The sequence below is a fragment of the Salvelinus alpinus genome, chromosome 14, assembly GCF_045679555.1.
Source record: "Salvelinus alpinus chromosome 14, SLU_Salpinus.1, whole genome shotgun sequence".
NCBI lineage: Eukaryota > Metazoa > Chordata > Actinopteri > Salmoniformes > Salmonidae > Salvelinus > Salvelinus alpinus.
Window position 1 is genome coordinate 10,268,647 of NC_092099.1, and position 23,323 is coordinate 10,291,969.

A 23,323-nucleotide genomic window follows, 5' to 3' on the forward strand; every position below is an offset into this window, starting at 1 on the left:
GATTTACTTCTGTGTTTTGAGTCGTTGTCCTGTTGCATCACCCAACTTCTGTTGAGCTTCAATTGGCGGACAGAGGGCCTAACATTCTCCTGCAAAATGTCTTGATAAACTTGGGAATTCATTTTTCCGTCAATGATAGCAAGCTGTTCAGGCCCTGAGGTAGCAAAGCAGCCCCAAACCATGATGCTCTTCCACCATACTTTACAGTTGGGATGAGGTTTTGATGTGTGCTGTGCCTTTTTTTCTCCACACATAGTGTTGTGTTCCTTCCAAACAACTCAACTTCAGTTTAATCTGTCCACAGAATATTTTGCCAGTAGCGCTGTGGAACTTCCAGGTGCACTTCTGCAAACTTCAGACATGCAGCAATGTTTTTTTTGGAAAGCAGTGGCTTCTTCCATGGTGTCCTCCCATGAACACCATTTTTGTTTAGTGTTTTGCGTATCGTAGAATTGTCAACAGAGATGTTTGCATGTTCCAGAGATTTCTGTAAGTCTAACTACATTTACATTACATTTACATCATTTAGCAGACGCTCTTATCCAGAGCGACTTACAAATTGGAAAGTTCATACATATTCATCCTGGTCCCCCGTGGGGAATGAACCCACAACCCTGGCGTTGCAAGCGCCATGCTCTACCAACTGAGCCACACGGGACCATAGGGACCACGGGAACTGACAGTCTAGGATTCTTCTTAACCTCATTGAGCATTCTGCACTGTGCTCTTGCAGTCATCTTTGCAGGATGGCCACTCCTAGGGAGAGTAGCAACAGTGCTGAACTTTCTCCATTTATAGACAATTTGTCTTACCGTGGACTGATGGACATCAAGGCTTTAAGAGATACTTTTGTAACCCATTCCAGCTTTATGCAAGTCAACAATTATTAATCTTAGGTCTTCTGAGATCTCTTTTGTTCGAGGCATGGTTCACATCAGGAAATGCTTCATGTGAATAGCAAACCTACATTTTGTGAGTGTTTTTTTATATTGCAGGGCAGCTCTAACCAACATCTCCAATCTCGTCTCATTGATTGGACTCCAGGTTAGCTGACTCCAATTAGCTTTTGGAGAAGTCATTAGCCTAGGGGTTCACATACTTTTTCCAATCTACACTGTGAATGTTTAAATGATCTATTCAATATATACAAGAAAAATACAATCATTTGTGTGTTATTAGTTGAAGCACACTGTGTCTATTGTTGTGACTTAGATGAAGATCAGATCAAATTTGATGACCAATTCATCCATTAACAAAAACTTATTCAGCATAATTATTATTACTTTGTAGACTGAATTAAAAGTGTTGTGCAAAATCGAAATATAATGCATATATTAGATAGTCGATAAGCTGAATATGGACATTTCTTGTAACCTTATAAGACCTGCTTAACTAAACTATGTAAAAAATAATAATTAATTGTATAACATGCATTTATTCACTTTCATTAACATTAGTAAATACACACATAAAACCATTTATTATGAAGACCTGCATTTTTTTTTTTATAAATCAGGAACACCACATCTTAATTATAAGCAGATCTTCAAATACGGGTTAAATAAATAAAAAATCTCAGCAATCTACACACAATACCCAATAATGACGAAGAGAAAATAGATTTGACATTTTTGCAAATGTATTAAAAATAAAAAACAGAAAGACCTTATTTACATAAGTATTCAGCCCCTTTGCTATAAAACTTGAAATTGAGCTCAGGTGCATCCTGTTTCCATTGATCATCCTTGAGATGTTTCTACAACTTGATTGGAGTCCACCTGTGGTAACATCACCAGTCTATATAAGGTCCCACAGTTGACAGTCCATGTCAGAGCAAAAACCAAGTCATGAGGAAGGAATTGTCCGTAGAGTTCCGACACAGGGTTGTGTCGAGGCACAGATCTGGGGAAGGGTGCCCAAAAAAATTATGCAGCAAGGAAAGTCCCCAAGAACACAGTGGCCTCAATCATTCTTAAAAGGAAGAAGTTTGGCACCACCAAGACTCTTCCAAGAGCTGGATGCCCGGCCAAACTGAGCAATTGGGAGAAAAGAGACTTGGTCAGGGAGGTGACATTGAACCCGATGGTCAGTCTGACAGAGCTCCACAGTTCCTCTGTGGAGATGGGAGAACCTTCCAGAAGGACAACCATCTCTACAGCTCTCCACCAATCAGGCCTTTATGGTAGAGTGGGCAGACAGAAGACACTCATTAGTGAAAGGCACGACAGCCCACTTGGAGTTTGCCAAAATGCACCTAAAGGACTCTCAGACCATGAGGAACAGTATTCTCTGGTCTGATAAAACCAAGATTGAACTATTTGGCTTGAATGCCAAGCGTCACGTCTGGAGGAAACCTGGCACCATGTTTTTCCAGAGGCAGGGACTGTGAGACTAGTCAGGATCGAGGGAAAGCTGAACGGAGCAAAGTACAGAGAGATGCTTGATGAAAACCTGCTCCAGAGCACTCAGACCTCAGACTGGGGCGAAGGTTCACCTACTAACAGGACAACGACCCAAAGCACACAGCCAAGACAATGCAGGAGTGACTTCGGGACAAGTCTCTGAATGTCAGCCAGCCAGAACCCAAACCCAATCTAACATCTCTGGAGACCTGAAAATAGCTGTGCAGCAACGCTCCCCATCCAACCTGACAGAGCTTGAGAGGATCTTCAGAGAAGAATGGGAGAAACTCCCCGAATTCAGGTGTGCCAAGCTTGTAGCGTCATACCCAAGAAGACTCGAGGCTGTAATCGCTGCCAAAGGTGCATCAACAAAGTACTGAGTAAGGGTCTGAATACTTACGTAAATGTTTTATTTTGAATACATTTGCAAAAATGTCTAAACACCTGTTTTTGCGTCGTCATTATGGGGAATTGTGTGTAGATTGATGAACAAAAAACAATTTAAGCCCTTTTAGAGTAAGACTGTAACGTAACAAAATGCGGAAAAAGTCAAGGGGTCCGATTACTTTCCAAATGCACTTTATCCAGGGTTTGTTTTAACTAGCTCTATACTTCCATGGAAAAGGTAACAAAAAGGTAACAAAAAGGTAAGAAAGCTACAAAATATTGGACATGATCTTCAGCGCCTCTTGTTCGGTGTCAGGAATGTCAGAAAGGTGGTGGAAAAAGGCTTGTCCATGGATGCAGGCTTGGCTGGTCTCCTCTAGCTGCTGTTGCATCCGCAAAAGTGTGTCCTCCACATCCTCTTTGGCAAGGGTCACAGGCAGCTGACGGGCCAGTCGAACAGCTTCTCCCTTCAAGTGGAACACACCATCATGCATTAAAGGCAACATAATCAGTATATTTGGCTTTCACCTAGAGATAGTCTTGATCTAGTGGTCTTGATGTCGACATTGGGTCTTGGAAAGGTGTCTGCTTCTTGGCACCACTATCCTGGTCTGGGTCTTGATCTCGGCTCCTAGTATCAGAAAATACCATTGTTTTTTGTAGTCTCTAAACTCATGTGGTCAAGATGCACCACCTTGCTTTCTGACCAACTCAGTGGCCTTGGGGTAAGAGTATCTGCCCTGAGATTGGAAGGTTGGGTGTTGGGGAGATGGATTTGTGGTAAGGCCCTGTGATAGACTAGCAACCTGTCCAGGGTGTGTACTTGTACATCAAGCTGTTTTATGATACAAACAAGAGGTACGCTTTTGCCCTATGGGCCATTCTGGTTTGGACATGGCTACTCTTACTTACCTTGCTTCTTAAACGTGGAAGCCGGATACCAAAATGTTTAGAGAGAATGTATTATTTCTCTGGGTCTCGTTTCATCACAATGAATTGGTCTTGGTCTCATGATGTCAATATACAGGGTCTAGGTCTCAATGGGTCTCTGGCTGAGTGTTCCAGTCTTGACTCCATCTCCACTTTCATCACATGATAAAGGGCTTTCAAGACCTTCACATCAATTTAACCATCATACATTTACCCACAGGAAAGTACAGCATAGGAACCTTACACATACACACACAGTGCCTTCAGAAAGTATTCATACCCCTCGACTTATTCCACATTTTGTTGTGTTATAGCCTGAATTCAAAATGCATTAAATCAATGTTTTTTCTCACCCATCTACACACAATACTCTATAACAGAGGTGGGCAATTCCAGTCCTAGAGGGCCGGATTGGTGTCACAGTTTTCCCCCAGCTCCAGCGAACAATAATCACCTAATCATGATCTTCAGTTTAGAATGCAATTTGATTAATCAACTGCGTTTGCTAGGGATGGAGGAAAAGTGACACCAATCCGGCCCTCGAAGACTGGAGTTGCCCACCCCTGCTCTATGACAGTGAAAGTGAAAACATGTTTAGACATTTTGCTCATCTATTGAAAATGAAATACAGAAACATTTCATTTACATAAGTATTCACACACACACACACACACACACACACACACACACACACACACAAACACACAAACACACAAACACACAAACACACACGTCAATACCTTGAAGAAGCACCTTTGGCAGCGATTGCAACTGAGTCTTTCTGGGTAAGTCTCTAAGAGCATTCCACACCTGGATTGTGCAAAATTTGCCCATTATTCTTTTAAAAATTCTTCAAGTTCTGTCAAACTGGTTGTTGATCATTGCTAGAAAACCATTTAAGGTCTTGCCATAGATTTACAAGTAGATTTAAGTCAAAACTGTAACTCGGCCACTCAGGAACATTCACTGTCTTCTTGGTAAGCAACTCCAGTGTAGATTTGGCCTTGTGTTTTAGGTTATTGTCCTGCTGAAAGTTGAATTCGTCACCCAGTGCCTGGGGGGGAAGCAGACAACCAGGTTTCCTCTAGGATTTTACCCGTGCTTAGCTCCTTTCCGTAAGTTTTTTATCCTTAAAAACTTTTTGGGGGGGCAGTATAACTTTAGTGCCTTGTTGCAAAAAGGATGCATGTTTGGGAATATTTGTATTCTGTACAGGCTTCTTTTCTCTCTGTCAATTAGGTTAGTATTGTGGAGTAACTACAATGTTGTTGATCCATCTTCAGTTGTCTTCTATCACAGCCATTAAACTCTGTAGCGGGTTTAAAGTCACAGTTGGACTCATGGTGAAATCCCTGAGTGGTATCCTTCCTCTCCGGCAACTGAGTTAAGGACATATGTACCTTTCTAGTGACTGGGTGTATTGATACACCATCCAAAGTGTAATTAATAACTTCACCATGCTCAAAGGGATATTCGATGTCTGCTTTTTGTTTTGTTTTACCCATCTACCAATAGGTGCCCTTTTTTGCGAGGCATTGGAAAACCTCCCTGGTCTTTGTGGTTGAACCTGTGTTTGAAATTCACTACTCGACTGAGGGACCTTACAGATACTTGTATGTGTGGAGTATAGAGATGAGGTAATCATTCAAAAATCATGTTAAACACTATTATTGCAACTTATTATGTGACTTGTTAAGCAAATGTTTACTCCTGAACTTATTTAGGCTTGCCATTACAAAATGGGTTGAATGACTCAAGACATTTCAGATTTTGATATTTAATTCATATGTAAACATTTCTAAAAACATATTTCCACTTTAATATTATGGGGTATTTGTTTAGGCCAGTGACAAAAAAAAATCTAAATGGAATACATTTTAAATTCAGGCTTTAACAGCAAAATGTGGAAAGAGTCAACGGGTGTGAATACTTTCTGAAGGCACTGCATATTCACACATATATTTGTTATTGTGTAAGTGAGCCTTATTTTCAGGTACATGAATCAATGTTTATTTCTTACCTGAAGGTAGTTGGTGACTTTTAGCGGCCGGCACTCCTGCACGGTCTTAGCATTCCTGTGCAGAACAGCTGTAAGGATCTCCCTGAGGTCCTCCATACCGAGGAAAGGCACGCACTCGGCCATCGCTGTCACTTCCAGATGTCTCTCAGTGGACGAGGACCCTGGCCAAAGAAAGCAGAAAACAAGGATTAATATACTCCAGACACTAACAACTATCTCCAGGAAAGAATAATAAATAAATATTGTGATTTACACCCATACTGGGGTCCAAGTAAAACAACCAAGGGGCCAAATAGAGTGCTAAATGACTATTACGATGTCTTTGCAGACTGGAAACAAAATATTGAGGCGGAAAATGATCCTAATGGCATACAATGTTGTTGAATAAAAAGTATACAGTGTTGGTCCCATGTTTAATGAGCTGAAATAAAAGATAACAGAAATGTTCCATACGCACAAAAAGCTTGTATAATTTTGTGCACAAATTTGTTTACATCCCTGTTAGTGAGCATTTCTCATTTGCCAAGATAATCTATCCACGTGACAGGTGTGGCATATCAAGAAGCTGATTAAACCACATGATCATTACACAAGTACTCCTTGTGCTAGGGAAAATAAAAAGGCCATTCTAAAATGCGCAGTTTTGTCACACAACAATATCACAGATGTCAAGTTGAGGGAGTGTGCAATTTGCATGCTGACTGCAGGAATGTCCACCAGAGCAGTTGCCAGAAAATGTAACGTTCATTTCTCTACCATAAGCAGCCTCCAACGTTGTTTTAGAGAATTTGCCAGTATCTCCAACCGGCCTCACAACCGCATACCATGTGTATGGCGTCATGTGGGCGAGCGGTTTGCTGATATCAACATTGTGAACAGAGTGCCCATGGTGGCGATGGGGTAATGGTAAGGGCAGGCATAAGCTACGGAAAACGAACACAATTGCATTTTATCTATGGCAATTTGAATGCACAGAGATACCGTCACGAGATCCTTAGGCCCATTGTCATGCCATTCATCCGCCGCCATCACCTCATGTTTCAGCATGATAATACACAGCCCCATGTGGGAAAGATCTGTACACATTTCCTGTAAGCTGCTAAGACCGTGCAGGAGTGAAACAAACATTTGGGATGCTCTGGATCGACGAGTACGACAGCGTGTTCCAGTTCCCGACAATATCTAGCAACTTCGCACAGCCATTGAAGAGGAGTGGGACAACATGCCACAGGCCACAATCAACAGCCTGATCAACTCTATGTGAAGGAGATGTGTCACGCCGCATGAGTCAAATGGTGATCACACCAGATTCTGACTGGTTTTCATATCCACGCACCTACTTTTTTTTCAAAAGAAAAAAAAAGGTATCTGTGACCAACAGATGCATATTTGCATTCCCATTTATGTGAAATCAATAGATTACGGCCTAATGAATTTATTTGCAATTTATGAAATTGTTGAATGTTGAATTTATATTTTTGTTCAGTATATATGAAAAATATTACCACAGTGGAGAGAAATGTTTTGCATACACCAAACAATGTGCTACTAGGCTTGGGTAGGTTACTTTCTAAATGTAATCCATTAGTTACTAGTCACCTGTCCAAAAGTGTAACATCGCGGACAAACTGAAATGGTCCACCCACACAGACAGTGTGGTGAAGAAGGCGCAACAGCGCCTCTTCAACCTCAGGAGGCTGAAGAAATTTGGCTTGTCATCTAAAACCCTCACAAACTTTTACAGATGCACAATTGAGAGCATCCTGTCGGGGCTGTATCACCCGCCTGGTACGGCAACTGCACCACCCTCAACCGCAGGGCTCTCCAGAGGGTGGTGCGGTCTGCACAACGCATCACCAGGGGGGCAAACTATCTGCCCTCCAGACACCTACAGCACCCAATGTCACAGGAAGGCCAAAAAGATCATCAAGGACAACAACCACCCGAGCCACTGCCTGTTCACCCCGCTACCATCCAGAAGGCGAGGTCAGTACAGGTGCATCAAAGCTGGGACAGGGAGACTGAAAAATATCTTCTATCGCAAGGCCATCAGACTGTTAAAACAGCCATTACTAACACAGAGAGGCTGCTGCCTTCATACAGACTTGAGATGATTGGCCCCAATAATAAATGGAACACTAATCACTTTAATGTTTATATATTTGCAATACTCATCTCATAGGTATATACTGTATTCTATACCATCTTAGCCTATGTCGCTCTGTCATTGCTCATCCATATATTGTTCCAGTCCTTTACTTAGATTTGTGTGTATTAAGTATCTGTTGTGGAATTGTTTGATATTACTTGTTAGATATTGCTGCACAGTCGGAACTAGAAGCACAAGCATTTCGCTACACTCACAATAACATCTGATAACCATGTGTATGTGACCAATAACATTTGATTTGTAACTGATTACAGTTAGTCTTTTTGTAATCAAATTGTATTGGACATATGTACCGAATACAACGGGTATAGACTATTGTGAAACGCTTGTTTGCTTATGAGCCCTTCCCAATGATGCAGTTAAAAAATTATATGAAAAAAAGATATACTAACACAAGGAATAAATTAAAATACACAGGAATGGAGCTATATACAGGGACTCCTAGTGCCTGATCAATGTGCAGGGGTACGAAGTATTGGAGTTGAAGTCAGAAGTGTACATACACTTAGGTTGGAGTCATTAAAACTAGTTTTTCAACCACTCCACACATTTCTTGTTAACAAACTATAGTTTTGGCAAGTCGTTGTTTAACTTGGGTCAAACGTTTTGGGTAGCCTTCCACAAGCTTCCCACAATAAGTTGGGTGAATTTTGGCCCATTCCTCCTGACAGAGCTGGTGTAACTGAGTCAGGTTTGTAGGCCTCCTTGCTCGCACACGCTTTTTCAGTTCTGCCCACAAATGTTCTATGGGATTGGGGGTCAAGACTTTGTGATGGCCACTCCAATACCTTGACTTTGTTGTCCTTAAGCCATTTTGCCACAACTTTGGAAATATGCTTGTGGTCATTGTCCATTTGGAAGACCCATTTGCGACCAAGCTTTAACTTCCTGACTGATGTCTTGAGATGTTGCTTCAATATATCCACATCATTTTCCTGCCTCCTGATGCCATCTATTCTGTGAAGTGCACCAGTCCCTCCTGCAGCAAAGCACCCCCACAACATGATGCTGCCACCCCCGTGCTTCACGGTTGGGATGGTGTTCTTCAGCTTGCAAGCCTCCCCCTTTTTCCTCCAAATATAGCGATGGTCATTATCGCCAAACATTTCTATTTTTGCCGACCAGAGGACATTTGTCCAAAAAGTACGATCTTTCTCCCCATGTGCAGTTGCAAACTGTAGTCTGGCTTTTTATGGCAGTTTTGGAGCAGTGGCTTCTTCCTTGCTGAGCGGCCTTTCGGGTTATGTCGAAATAGGACTCGTTTTACTGTGGATATAGATACTTTTGTACCGGTTTCCTCCAGCATCATCACAAGGTCCTTCGCTGTTGTTCTGGGGTTGATTTGCACTTTTTGCACCAAAGTACGTTCATCTCTAGGAGACAGAACGCGTCTCCTTCCTGAGTGGTATGATGGCTGCGTGGTCCCATGGTGTTTATACTTGCGTACTATTGTTTGTACAGATGAACGTGGTACCTTCCGGCGTTTGGAAATTGCTCCCAAGGACGAACCAGACTTGTGGAGGTCTACAATTCTTTTTCTGAGGTCTTGGCTGATTTCTTTTGATTTTCCCATGATGTCAAGCAAAGAGGTACTGAGTTTGAAGGTAGGCCTTGAAATACATCCACAGGTACACCTCCAATTGACTCAAATGATGTCGATTAGCCTATATCAGAAGCTTCTGACATAATTTTCTGGAATTTTCCAAGCTGTTTAAAGGCACAGTCAACTTAGTGTATGTAAACTTCTGACCCATTGGAATTGTGATACAGTGAATTATAAGTGAAATAATCTGTCTGTAAACAATTGTTGGAAAAATTACTTGTGTCATGCACAAAGTAGATGTTCTAACCGCCTTGCCAAAACTATAGTTTGTTAACAAGTTTTAATTACTCCAACCTAAGTGTATGTAGACTTCTGACTTCCACTGTACTTCTCAAATGGAGTTCAGTGTGTCAAATCGGAGGGCCTGTTGTCCGGACCTCTGACAGTCTCTGGGGGTGCCACAGGGTTCAATTCTCAGGCCAACTCTTTTCTCTGTATATATCAATGTCGTCGCTCTTGCTGCGGGTGATTCTTTGATCTACCTCTATGCAGACGACACCATACTGTACACATCTGGCCCTTCTTTGGACAATGTTTTAACAAGCCTCCAAACGAGCTTCAATGCCATACAACACTCCTTCCGTGGCCTCCAACTGCTCTTAAATGCTAGTAAAACTAAATGCATGCTCTTCAACCGATCGCTGCCCGATCGCTACCCTGGACGGTTCTGACTTAGAATATGTGGACAACTATAAATACCTAGGTGTCTGGCTAGACTGTAAACTCTTCTTCCAGACTCACATTAAGCATCTCCAATCCAAAGTTAAATCTAGAATCGGCTTCCATTTTGCAACACAGCCTTCTTCACTCCTGCTGCCAAACATACCCTCGTATAACTGACTATCCTACCGATCCTTGACTTCGGTGATGTCATTTACAAAATAGCCTCCAACACTCTACTCAGCAAATTGGGTGCAGTCTATCACAGTGCAATCCGTTTTGTCGCCAAAGCCCCATCTACTACCCACCACTGCGACCTGTATGCTCTTGTTGGCTGGTCCTCGCTACATATTCGTCGCCAAACCCACTGGCTCCAGGTCAACTATAAGTTTTTGCTAGGTAAAGCCCCGCCTTATCTCAGCTCACTGGTTACGATAGCAACACCCACCCGTAGCACGCGCTCCAGCAGGTATATTTTACTGGTCACCCCCAAAGCCAACACCTACTTTGGCCGCCTTTCCTTCCACTTCTCTGCTGCCAATGACTGGAACGAATTGCAAAAATCACTGAAGTTGGAGACTTATATCTCCCTCACTAACTTTAAGCGTCAGCTGTCAGAGCAGCTTACCGATCGCTGCAGCTGTACACAGCCCATTTGTAAATTGCCCATCCAAACAACTACCTACCTCATCCCCATATTTGTTTTTCTGCTCTTTTGTACACCAGTATTTCTACTTGCACATCCATCACTCCAGTGTAAATTGCTAAATTGCAATTACTTCGCCACTATTGGCCTATTTATTGCCTTACCTCCTTACTTCACACACTGTATACAGATTTTTCTATTGTGTTATTGACTGTACGTTTGATTATCCCATGTGTAACTGTTGTTTTTGTCGCACTGCTTTGCTTAATCTTGGCCAGGTCGCAGTTGTAAATGAGAACATGTTCTCAACTGGGCTACCTGGTTAAATAAAGGTGAAATAAAACATTTAAAAGAGCTGTACATTTCAATGAAACATGTGGAAGCCCAAAAATTGCCAACCCTGGAAGCCTGTGTTTCAGACATAAGGAAGTGGATGGCTTTTAAACTCGGACAAAACAGAGATGCTACTTCTAGGTCTGCTGTCGGATCTAACAATGAATCTCGAAGATAGTACAGCTCTCAAAAACTGAAGGACCTCGGCGTTACTCTGGACCCTGATCTCTCTTTTGACTAACATATCAAAATTATTTAAAGACCCACTTTTTTACGGCTTCGTAACATTGCAACAATCTGAAACTTTTCGTCCAAATTATGCAGAAAAGCTAATCCATGCTTTTGTCACTTCAATATTATAATACTGCAATGCTCTACTCTCCGCTACCCGGACAAGGCACTAAATAAACTTCAGCTAGTGCTAAATATGGCTGCTAGAATCTCGACTAGAACCCCCCCAAAAAATCATATTACTCCAGTGCTAGACTCTGGCTTCCTGTTAAGGTTAGGGCTGATTTAAAGGTTTTACTGCTAACCTACAAAGAATTACATGAACCTGCTCCTACCTAGCTCTCCGATTTGGTCCTGCTGTACATACCTACACATACGCTACGGTCACAAGACGCAAGGCCCTAGAATTTGGAGGCAGCTGGTGGCAGGGCTTTCTCCTATAGAGCTCCATTTTTATGGAATGGTCTGACGATCCATGTGAGACACCGAGTGGGTCTCAACTTTTAAGTCTTTACTGAAGACCGATCTCTTCAGTATTGATTGAGTGTAGTCTGGCTCATGACGAACCACCTTTGCTGTGTCTGCTGGCCGGCTCCCCTCTCTCCACTGCGATTATCTGCCTCTGAACCTAAGGGAGCTGAGTCACTGGCTTGCTCGCACTCTCCCATGCCCTCCCAAGGAGAGGTGCATCACGTACCAGGCTTTATTCACTATACTTGACTTGAGTGCGTTGAGTCACTGACATGATCTTCCTGTCCGGCATTGCACCCCCTCGTGCTTGTGTAGTAGGGCGATATCTTCGTGGGCTATATTCAGCCTTGTGTCAGGGTAGTAAAGTTAGTGGTCTGTTGATATCCCTTTGGTGATGTGGGGACTGTGCTTTGGCAAAGTGGGTGGGGTTATCTCCTGTCTGGGGGTAACTTTGGACGAGGCCACAGTTTCCCCAACCCCCCGCCTCAGTCTCCAATATCTATGCTGCAATAGTCTATGTGCCAGGGAAGCTAGGGTGAGTCTGTCCTATCTGGTGCAATTCTCCTGTCTTACTTGGTGTCAGGCATGATCTTAGGTATGCTCCCTCTAATTCTCCCATTTCGCTTATCTCTCCCGTTGGACCTGAGCCCAACGAACATGCCTCAGGACTACCTGGCCTGACAACTCCTCGCTGTCCTCATCACCAGGCCATCTGGTCGTGCTGCTGATCCAGTTTCTGCTGTTCTCACTGCACCTGTTCACCGGACGTGCTACCCTATCCCGGACCTGCCGTTTCGACAACCTCCCTCTCTCTCGCTCTACTGCACCTGCTGCCTCGACCTCTGAATGCTTGGTTATGAAAAGCCAACTGACATTCACTGCTGAGGTACTGACCTGTTGCACCCTCAAACACTGTGCTTATTATTTGACCCTGCTTTCACTTCATCTTGAAGAAAGATTTTGCCTTAATGGCCATGTAGTGCATTCGGAAAGTATTCAGACCCCTTCCCTTTTTCGTGAAGTTATTACATTTTACAAATCTATTGCTCTAATACGCCCACAAGCCTCACAAGACTCGTCTGAAGGTCCCCGGTACCAGTTTTAAAAAATGAATTGAAGTAGACATGGAGATATTTTAGGCACTAAACTAAGGTGATAAATACATGCCAAAATGTTTTTAATAATGGTTTCCTTATCTTTATGTTTAGGGTAGGGGTTAACGTTAGGTTTAGGGTAGTGACGTCCCAAGGATCTCGAATAGCATTGACCCTAGCAAAACAGTCTTGTAGCCTCGCTTCTGCTTCATCAGACCAATTCCGTATTGAGCGTGTCACTGGTACTTCCTGTTTGAGCTTTTGTTTGTATTCAGGAAGCAGGAGAATAAAGTCGTGGTCAGATATGGCAAAGGGAGGACGAAGGAGGGCCTTGTGTGCATTTCTGTGTCTAGAATAAAAGTGGTCTAAAGTTTGTGCCCCTAGTGGCACAGGAGACGTGTTGGTAAAAGTTAGGTTGAATGGTTTTAATGTCTCCGCCCACCAGAAAAGCTGCCTCTGGTTGAGTGGTTTCTTGTTTGTTTTTGCTCCCATTCAGTTTGTTGAGTGTCAGAGGTGTGCACCAGTTGTTTATGAAGAGGCACACCTCTTCCCCTTTGGACTTGCCCAAGGCCGCCTTCATCCGATCGTGCCGCTGCATGGAGAAACCACTGAGTTCTATGTACATAGAGTCATCCAGCCACGTCTCTTTCAAGTCTCTCTGATAGGAGACTCTTGAAAGAAGCTCATCCATCTTATTCTCGAGTGACTGGACATTTGCCAATAGAGCGTGCCGGTCGGTTTTCTCTTCGTCTCAATCTCACCAGGATGCCGGCTCGTCTATCGTGTCCACGCCTTCTGTGTTTTGGTAGCCCATGAAACAAAGGAATGGGGTCCAGTATGAACAAGGAAACAGCTGAGTCAGAGTCGGATTTGAAGTTGAAATCGAGGTTAGTAACTGTCAATCTGATGTAAAGAAGTGTGTGGCGGTCATATGTTATACTAGTATGAACTTTGTCCAAAAAGTTAAAATGAACACAAAAAAAGTCAATAAATAGCAAAGTTGGGTTGGAAGTCTTAAGATGTCGCCCTTCTCTGTTGGCGCCATCTTTCCATCAGATCCCATGTAACTTTAAACACATGTAATCAGTTACTCCCCAACCCTGTGTGCTACTATTATGAGGCAAAACCCTTGCCTGTGAACAAATAATCACGATACACATTTCTCTATTGCATCCAGATGATATGGGTTAACTACTTGCAGTGGCAGGTGACTCAAGACAATACAGTCGCCCTGCATTAATCACTCAGTAATGAGGAAAAACATTGGCGAAAGGAAAGCAAATGTAATAGGGGCCGCACTGGTAAAGGATCAAATTTGGGCCAATAAGCCGCCACTCAGCTATTCTGTAGGATAAAACATAGCACAACTTAAGTTCTAAGAGACCTCGGAGACAACCACTGTGACCATTATAATACCAGCTCTCATTTCCCCTATGACCAGAAATGTGAGCAATATTACATTACTGTTAAAAATCTGATATTGCTACTACCGTTGGCAATCGCTCCATCCTGGCTACCTAGTCTCACATTCACACCCACCTGCTGGGATTGGCAACAAAAATACTTGGAAATTCTTCCCTCTCTAAAGGGCAGCCATTATCTTCACCTGCACTCTGTGGTACAAACCCACTGTGAGGGCACAGTGCCTGGCAAAATGCCAAAGTCAACTAAGGTGACCCATACCGGCACTAAAAACAACCAGGATTTGGAGAAGGCCTTTTGCACTTTTCAACTGCAAGAAAAAATAAGGTCACACCAACTGAAGACAAGGGGGATGGGGAGTAGTTTGCTTTAGCTTTCACAGCCATTCAAGGTATTTGAGACTGTTCAGTACCATCTAACACCAAACACCATTAATAGTGAACACATTTACACATTACAATGCAGATAATCTGTGTGGATGTCATATGAAAAACAAAAATATACCCGTACACAAATACTGACTGAAAAGTGAAACATTGAAAAGCTAGGGATTACAACTACGACTAATGATAATGGGATGAATTTTTATCATTTCCCCCCCAGAGGGAATTCGGTCGGTCCCAAGTCAGCACCTAGACAAGGTACTTGAAATTGTTGAACACTGAAAACCCACTTCATACAAAGTAATGCAGAACCTTGAATAACTTTAAACATGTTGCATATGATGGAAGCATTTTGGGTGGAAAATGTTATCTTTTTTTTCTCTCATCCACTGCTAAAACAATACTGACACAGCAACTCTGTCAGAAATAAATTTACCATAATCCTGTTACTCCAGCTCTTATATTTGACATTTCTAAATTATTTGTGAACTATGACATTAATGACGTCCAATGAGCCCAACCTTTGTTAAATCGAATTGCACAATCCTTCAGACCTTTAAACAGCTTGAATCAAGGAATAATAAAGGCCCATTTTCTAACAGAAGGAAAGGGTGGGCTGTAAAATGCACTGTTTTATGTACCAGCGAGAGAAGGTAAGTAAGATGAAAGGACCAGACCAGGAAACCAGTGAAGTCATCGAACAGGTAAAAAAAAAAAAAAAAAAAAGCTTAAATCCTTTTTAACAAGTCAATAAACTTTCACTGTGTCCAACTGCATCACCAGGACCAGGGAAATGCTGACCAATATATTTTACAAACATTTTAAATTGTATCTTTCGTCTCTCCGCGTTTCAAAATGTTCTTTCAATTCGCATGAGGCTCAATGTATCTCCCCGGAGAAAGCATTCGAGCGAGTGAAACAGCACCCCTCTGTCTGTATGTGTAGGCCATCGATCTGATGCTCTCTGGTCAAAAAGAGTATGACATTGTTGGTGCAGTAGCATTGAATGCAATGGAAGCCAGCAAGAATTTGGCCTCCCTTAATATTTAAAAATATAAAATTGCCAATCAGCATTCAGCAAAACTGAGTGAGCTCAACTGTGAATGACACTTTTTTGATATGCCATGACCAATAAATTGGATTTGGCTTCCCTCCAATCGTATCACATCGAGAGCAATACGCCATTGACAGAAACAACTTGAATTATTGCATCTCGTCGTGTTGTCTTCCTCTGGAAGCTAGCGAAAATTGTCCCTTTCCTAAATTAGCCAAGGATGGAGATAGGGATTTGAACTGGTGGTTTAACTTAATTCTCCGTACTGGCCAATGATTATAACAGCGATTCTGATCCAAACTTACAAAGCATTCGGAAAGTATTCAGACCCCTTGACTTTCTCCACATTTTGTTACATTACAACCTTATTCTGAAAGTAATTAAAATATTTTTTCCCCCTCATCAATCTACACACAATACCCAATAATGACAAAGCAAAAGTTGTCATTTTTGCAACAAAAAAATACTATTACATTTACGTAAGTATTCAGACCCTTGACTCAGTACTTTGTTAAAGCACCTTTGGCAGCGATTACAGACTCGAGTCATCTTGGGTATGACACTACAAGCTTGGCACACCTCTATCTCTACTATTCTATGGTATCTTAGTCACTTAATAATGTTTACATATCTGGCATTACTCATCTCATATGTATATAATGTATTCTATACTACTGTATCTTAGTCCGTTCCGCTCTGACATCGCCCATCCATAGATGTACACTACCGTTCACAAGTTTGGGGTCACTTAGAAATGTCCTTGTTTTTTAAAGAACCTAATTTTTTGTCCATTAAAATAACACCAAATTGATCAGAAATACAGTGCAGACATTGTTAATGTTGTAAATGACTATTGTAGCTGGAAACGGCTGATTTTTTATGGAACATCTACATGGGCGTACTGAGGCCCCTTATCAACAACCATCACTCCTGTGTTCCAATGGCATGTTGTTAGCTAATCCAAGTTTAAAATGGTAAAAAGGCAATTTCCTCATTAGAAAACCCTTTGCCATTATGTTAGCACAGCTGAAAACTGTTGTGGTCATTAAAGAAGGAATAAAATTGGCCTTCTTTAGACTAGTTGAGTATCTGGAGCATCAGCATTTGTGGGTTCAATTACAGGCTCAAAATGGCCAGAAACAAAGACCTTTCTTCTGAAATGCATCAGTCTATTCTTGTTCTGAGAAACTAAGGCTCTTCTATGCGAGAAATTGCCAAGAAACTGAAGATCGCGTACAACGCTGTGTACTACTCCCTTCACAGAACAGCGCAAACTGTCTCTAACCAGAATAGAAAGAGGAGTGGGAGGCCCCTGTGTACAACTGAGCAAGAGGACAAGTACATTAGTGTCTAGTTTGAGAAACTGGCCTACTAGGCAGAGTTCCTTTGTCCAGTGTCTGTTCTTTTGCCCATCTTAATCTTTTATTTTTATTGGCCAGTCTGAGATGGCTTTTTCTTTGCAACTATGCCTAGAAGGCCAGCATTCCGGAGACACCTCTTCACTGTTGACGTTGAGACTGGTGTTTTGCGGGTACTATTTAATGAAGCTACCAGTTGAGGACCTGTGAGGCGTTTGTTTCTCAAACTAGACACTAATGTACTTGTCCTCTTGCTCAGTTGTGCACAGGGACCTCCCGCTCTTTCTATTCTGGTTAGAGCCAGTTTACGCTGTTCTGTGAAGAGAAAAAAAAAAAGCTGTAATAGTCCTTTACAACAGTAACAATGTCTACATTGTATTTCTGATCAATTTGATGTTATTTTAATTGACAATGTTTTTGCTTTCTTAGAAAAACAAGGCCATTTCTAAGTGACCCTTTTGAACGGTAGTGTATATAGTCTTAATTCATTCCTACTTAGATGTGTGTGTATTGGGTATATGTTGAGTAATTTGTTAGATACTACTTGTTAGATATTATTGCACTGTGGGAGCTAGAAGCACAAGCATTTCACTACACCCGCAATAACATCTGCTAATCACACGTATTTGCCCAACAAAATTTGATTTGAATTATCTGGCGAGTTTCTCCCATTTTCTCTGCAGATCCTCTCAAGCTATGTCAGGTTGGATGGGAAGCGTCACTGCACAGCTATTTTCAGGTCTCTCCAGAGATATTCGATCGGGTTCAAGTCCGAGCTCTGGCTGGGCCACTCAAGGACATTCAGCCACTCCTGCGTTGTCTTGGCTGTGTGCTTAGGGCGATTGTCCTGTTGTAAGGTGAACCTTTACCCTAGTTGGAGGTCCTGAGCGCGCTCTGAAGCAGGTTTTCATCAAGGATATCTCTGTACTTTGCTCTGTTAATCTTTTCCTCGATCCTGACCAGTCTCCCAGTCCCTGAAGAACATCCCCACAGCATGACGCCGTCACCACCATGCTTCACCGTAGGGATCGAGCCAGGTTTCCTCCAGACGTGACGCTCGGCATTCAGGCTTTGGCAGCGAATCTTGTTTCTCCTGGTCTGAGAGTCCTTTAGGTGCCTTTTGGCAAACTCCAAGTGGGCTGTGCCTTTTACTGAGGAATAGCTTACGTCTGGCCACTCTACCATAAAGACCTGATTGGTGGAGTGCTGCAGAGATGGTTGTCCTTCTGGAAGGTTCTCCCATCTCCACAGAGGAACTGTGGAGCTCTGTCAGACTGACCTTTCTCCCCCGATTGCTCAGTTTGGCCAGGCGGCCAGCTCTAGGAAGCGTCTTGGTGGTTCCAAACTTCTTCCATTTAAGAATGATGGGGACCTTCAATGCTGTGGACATTTTTTGGTACCCTCCCTTCCCCAGATCTGTGCCGACACAATACTGTCTCGGAGCTCTATAGACAATTCCTTCCTCGTGGCTTGGTTTTTGCTCTGACATTCTCTGTCAACTGTGGGACCTTACATACAGTTGAAGTCGGAAGTTTACATACACCTTAGCCAAAGACATTTAAACTCAGTTCTTCACAATTCCTGCCATTTAATCCTCGAAAAAATCCCCTGTCTTAGGTCAGTTAGGATCACCACTTTATTTTAAGAATGTGAAATGTTAGAAAAATAGTAGAGAGAATGATTTATTTCAGCTTTTATTTATTTCATCACATTCCCAGTGGGTCAGAAGTTTACATACACTCAATTAGTAGCATTGCCTTTAAATTGTTTAACTTGGGTCAAACGTTTCAGGTAGCCTTCCACAAGCTTCCCAAAAAATTGGGTGATTTGTGGCCCATTCCTCCTGACAGAGCTGGTGTAACTGAGTCAGGTTTGTAGGCCTCCTTGCTCACAAATTTTCTATGGATTGAGGTCAGGGCTTTGTGATGGCCACTCCAATACCTTGACTTTGTTGTCCTTAAGCCATTTTGCCACAACTTTGGAAGTATGCTTGGGGTCATTGTCCATTTAAAAGACCCATTTGCGACCAAGCTTTAACTTCCTGACTGATGTCTTGAGATGTTGCTTCAATATATCCACATAATTGTCCTGTCTCGTGATGCCATCTATTTTGTGAAGTGCACCAGTCCCTCCTGCAGCAAAGCACCCCCACAACATGATGCTGCCACCCCCGTGCTTCACGGTTGGGATGGTGTTCTTCAGCTTGCAAGCATCCCACTTTTTCCTCCAAACATAACGATGGTCATTATGGCCAAACAGTTCTATTTTTGCTTCATCAGACCAGAGGACAGTTCTACAAAAAGTACGATCTTTGTCCCCATGTGCAGTTGCAAACCGTAGTCTGGCTTTTTTATGGCACTGTTGGTGCAGTGGCTTCTTTCTTGCTGAGCGGCCTTTCAGGTCATGTCGATATAGGACTCGTTTTACTGTGGATATAGATACTTTTGAACCTGTTTCCTCCAGCATCTTCACAAGGTCCTTCGCTGTTGTTCTGGGATTGATTTGCACTTTTTGCACCAAAGTACGTTCATCTCTAGGAGACAGAATGCGTCTCCTTCCTGAGCAGTATGACGGCTGCGTGGTCCCATGGTGTTCATACTTGCATACTATTGTTTGTCAGATGAACGTGGTACCTTCAGGCGTTTGGAAATTGCTCCCAAAGATGAACCAGACTTGTGGAGGTCTACAATTTTTTTTCTGAGGTCTTGGCTGATTTCTTTTGATTTTCCCATGATGTCAAGCAAAGAGGGACCGAGTTTGAAGGTAGGCCTTGAAATACATCCACAGGTACACCTCCAATTGACTCAAATGATGTCAATTAGCCTATCAGAAGCTTCTAAAGCCATAACATAATTTTCAGGAATTTTCCAAACTGTTTAAAGGCACAGTCAACTTCTGACCCACTGGAATTGTGATACAGTGAATTATAAGTGAAATTATCTGTCTTAACAATTGTTGGAAAAATTACTTGTGTCATGCACTTGGCTCTGTCATATCCTCACATGGTCTCTCCTATCATTGCTATGCAGACGACACACAATTAATCTTCTCCTTTCCCCCCTCTGATAACCAGGTGGTGAATCGCATCTCTGCATGTCTGGCAGACATATCAGTGTGGATGACGGATCACCACCTCAAGCTGAACCTCGGCAAGACGGAGCTGCTCTTCCTCCCGGGGAAGGACTGCCCGTTCCATGATCTCGCCATCACGGTTGACAACTCCATTGTGTCCTCCTCCCAGAGTGCTAAGAACCTTGGCGTGATCCTGGACAACACCCTGTCGTTCTCAACTAACATCAAGGCGGTGACCCGTTCCTGTAGGTTCATGCTCTACAACATTCGCAGAGTACGACCCTGCCTCACGCAGGAAGCGGCGCAGGTCCTAATCCAGGCACTTGTCATCTCCCGTCTGGATTACTGCAACTCGCTGTTGGCTGGGCTCCCTGCCTGTGCCATTAAACCCCTACAACTCATCCAGAACGCCGCAGCCCGTCTGGTGTTCAACTTTCCCAAGTTCTCTCACGTCACCCCGCTCCTCCGCTCTCTCCACTGGCTTCCAGTTGAAGCTCGCATCCGTTACAAGACCATGGTGCTTGCCTACGGAGCTGTGAGGGGAACGGCACCTCCGTACCTTCAGGCTCTGATCAGGCCCTACACCCAAACAAGGGCACTGCGTTCATCCACCTTTGGCCTGCTCGCCTCCCTACCTCTGAGGAAGTACAGTTCCCGCTCAGCCCAGTCAAAACTGTTCGCTGCTCTGGCACCCCAATGGTGGAACAAACTCCCTCACGACGCCAGGTCAGCGGAGTCAATCACCACCTTCCGGAGACACCTGAAACCCCACCTCTTTAAGGAATACCTAGGATAGGATAAAGTAATCCTTCTAACCCCCCCCCCCCCCCTTAAAAGAGTTAGATGCACTATTGTAAAGTGGTTGATCCACTGGATATCATAAGGTGAATGCACCAATTTGTAAGTCGCTCTGGATAAGAGCGTCTGCTAAATGACTTAAATGTAAATGTTAAATGTAAATGCACAAAGTAGATGTTCCTAACCGACTTGCCAAAACTATAGTTTGTTAACAAGAAATTTGTGGAGTGGTTGAAAAACGAGTTTTAATGACTGTAAACTTCCGACTTCAACTGTGGACAGGTGTGTGCCTTTCCAAATCATGTCCAATCAATTGAATTTACCACAGGTGGACTCCAATTAAGTTGTAGAAACATCAAGGATGACCAATGGAAACAGTATACACCGGAGTTCAATTTCGAGTCTCAAGACAAAAAAATCTAAAAACCCGTATTCGCTTTGTCATTATTGGTATTGTTGGAAGATTGATGTGGAAAATGTTTTATTTAATACATTTTAGAATAAGGATGTAACGTAACAAAATGTGAAAAAAAAATCAAGGGGTCTGAATATTTTCAGAATGCACTGAAAATTCATACATTGTGCCCCTGGCCTGAGAGGATGGAAGTTCAATACATCCTTATTGAAGAAGGCTAGCTAATGTTGCCCATGAAATGAAGTTAGGCTAGCGAGCAAGCATTTTAGCCAGGTAGCCTAGGATATCAAAAAATAAAAGCGTGTACTGTATGACAGTCATAGACCTTTTCGTCAACATGAAATAGAGGATGGCATTGGCGTTTCTCTACTAGTAGGGTGAGTCAACATGTTTTTTTTTTTTTTTACTTGCACACACACACTGAGAAATCAGAACCATGGTCAGCTACATAATATTTATACTAAATTGTGTTTTGTATCTTTTTGTTGTCACTGTATTTAGATTAAGCATAGGTGATTTGATAATGTTGAAGTTGAAATGGTGCTGGAACAGTGGATGCAGCTCCTGCTTTCTTTGCAAATAGTTGTTTAGTAGTCTGAAAATGTCAGAAACATTATCTTGCTTGACCATGTTGTAGGTAATTTAACTGTGTTACATGCAATATGCTGTGGACTTCACTGGACAGAGATTTCTCTCAGGTTGTGATGAAACAAAGGTGTGGCTGAATTTTTTCTGTCACCGTCTTCTTATTGTCTCAGCCTTAGGCCTATATCACGGTCACAAGGCATATGAACTAACAGGTTACAGCACACACAACGCAATTATCACAACACAAGGTTGTAATATGTCATTTTTTCCCTGGCTTGTCTTCCCCAATGATTTTAGCCACACACCGCTAATGAAAGCAACAGGTGTCCCTCAGGGCTCAGTGCAGGGTCCCATGTATTGTTGTGAATGTTTTACATTTGTCTTTATCAACTCAAGATTACATGTCCTACTTAAATATGGCTCAACTAACTAACCAACCAATGATAATGAAAAATCTTTTTAATTCATATTCTACCCTACCTGGAGTGAGTGTGATTTGAAACCCGTTGGCCACAAGCCTGGGATCAGAGAAGATGGCCATTCCTCTCAGCTCAGGACTTCCCTTCTCCATTGTACAGAGAGCCTGAGTATACTCTGCACCCCCTAGGACACTAAAAAAAGACAAGCACATATTGCATTAACAAAGGACACCAAATCTATACCTGGTACCACATGGGACAGTGATCCAAAAAGTAATTATGTACACTGTACAAAAATATAAACGCAACATGTAAAGTGTTGGTCCCATGTTCTGGAACAAAAGATCCCAGAAATGTTCCATACGCACAGAATGCTTATTTCGCTCAAATTTTGTGCACAAATTTGTTTACATCCCTGTTAGTGAGCATTTATCCTTTACCAAGATAAGCTGATTAAACAGCATAATCATTACACAGGTGCACCTTGTGCTGGGGACAATACAAATCTACAAGCAAATGTGCAGTTTTGTCACACAACACAATTCCACAGATGTCTCAAGTTTTGAGGGAGCGTGCAATTGGCATGCTGACTGCAGGAATGTCCACCAGAGCTGTTGCCAGATAATGTAATGTTAATTTATCTACCATAAGCCAACTCCAATGTCTCTCCAGAGAATTTGGAAGTACATCCAACCAACCTCACAACACGTGTAACCTTGCCAGCCCACACCCGGCCCACACCCGGGCTCTTCACCTGCAGGATGCTGAGGAGTATTTCTGTCTGTAATGAAGCCCTTTTGTGGGGAAAAACGAATTCTCATTGGCTGGGCCTAGCTCCCCAGTGGGTGTGACTGGCTCCCAAGTGGG

At 42.7% G+C, this 23,323-nt stretch overlaps 1 protein-coding gene across 2 annotated transcripts in view; it reads right to left on the bottom strand.

Moving 5' to 3' along the window:
- Positions 1 to 515: 515 nt before the first annotated feature.
- Positions 516 to 23,323, bottom strand: part of pms1 (PMS1 homolog 1, mismatch repair system component) — a 58,255-nt gene continuing 35,447 nt past the window's right edge. For both annotated transcript variants that reach the window (XM_071340361.1, XM_071340362.1), the window contains exons 11-13: positions 22,518 to 22,648; positions 5,740 to 5,900; positions 516 to 3,256 (exon numbers count right to left, since the gene is read on the bottom strand). In XM_071340361.1, the coding sequence (XP_071196462.1) occupies positions 3,059 to 3,256; positions 5,740 to 5,900; positions 22,518 to 22,648 (490 nt within the window). In that variant the 3' untranslated portion in view covers positions 516 to 3,058. The remainder of the gene's footprint in view (positions 3,257 to 5,739; positions 5,901 to 22,517; positions 22,649 to 23,323) is intronic.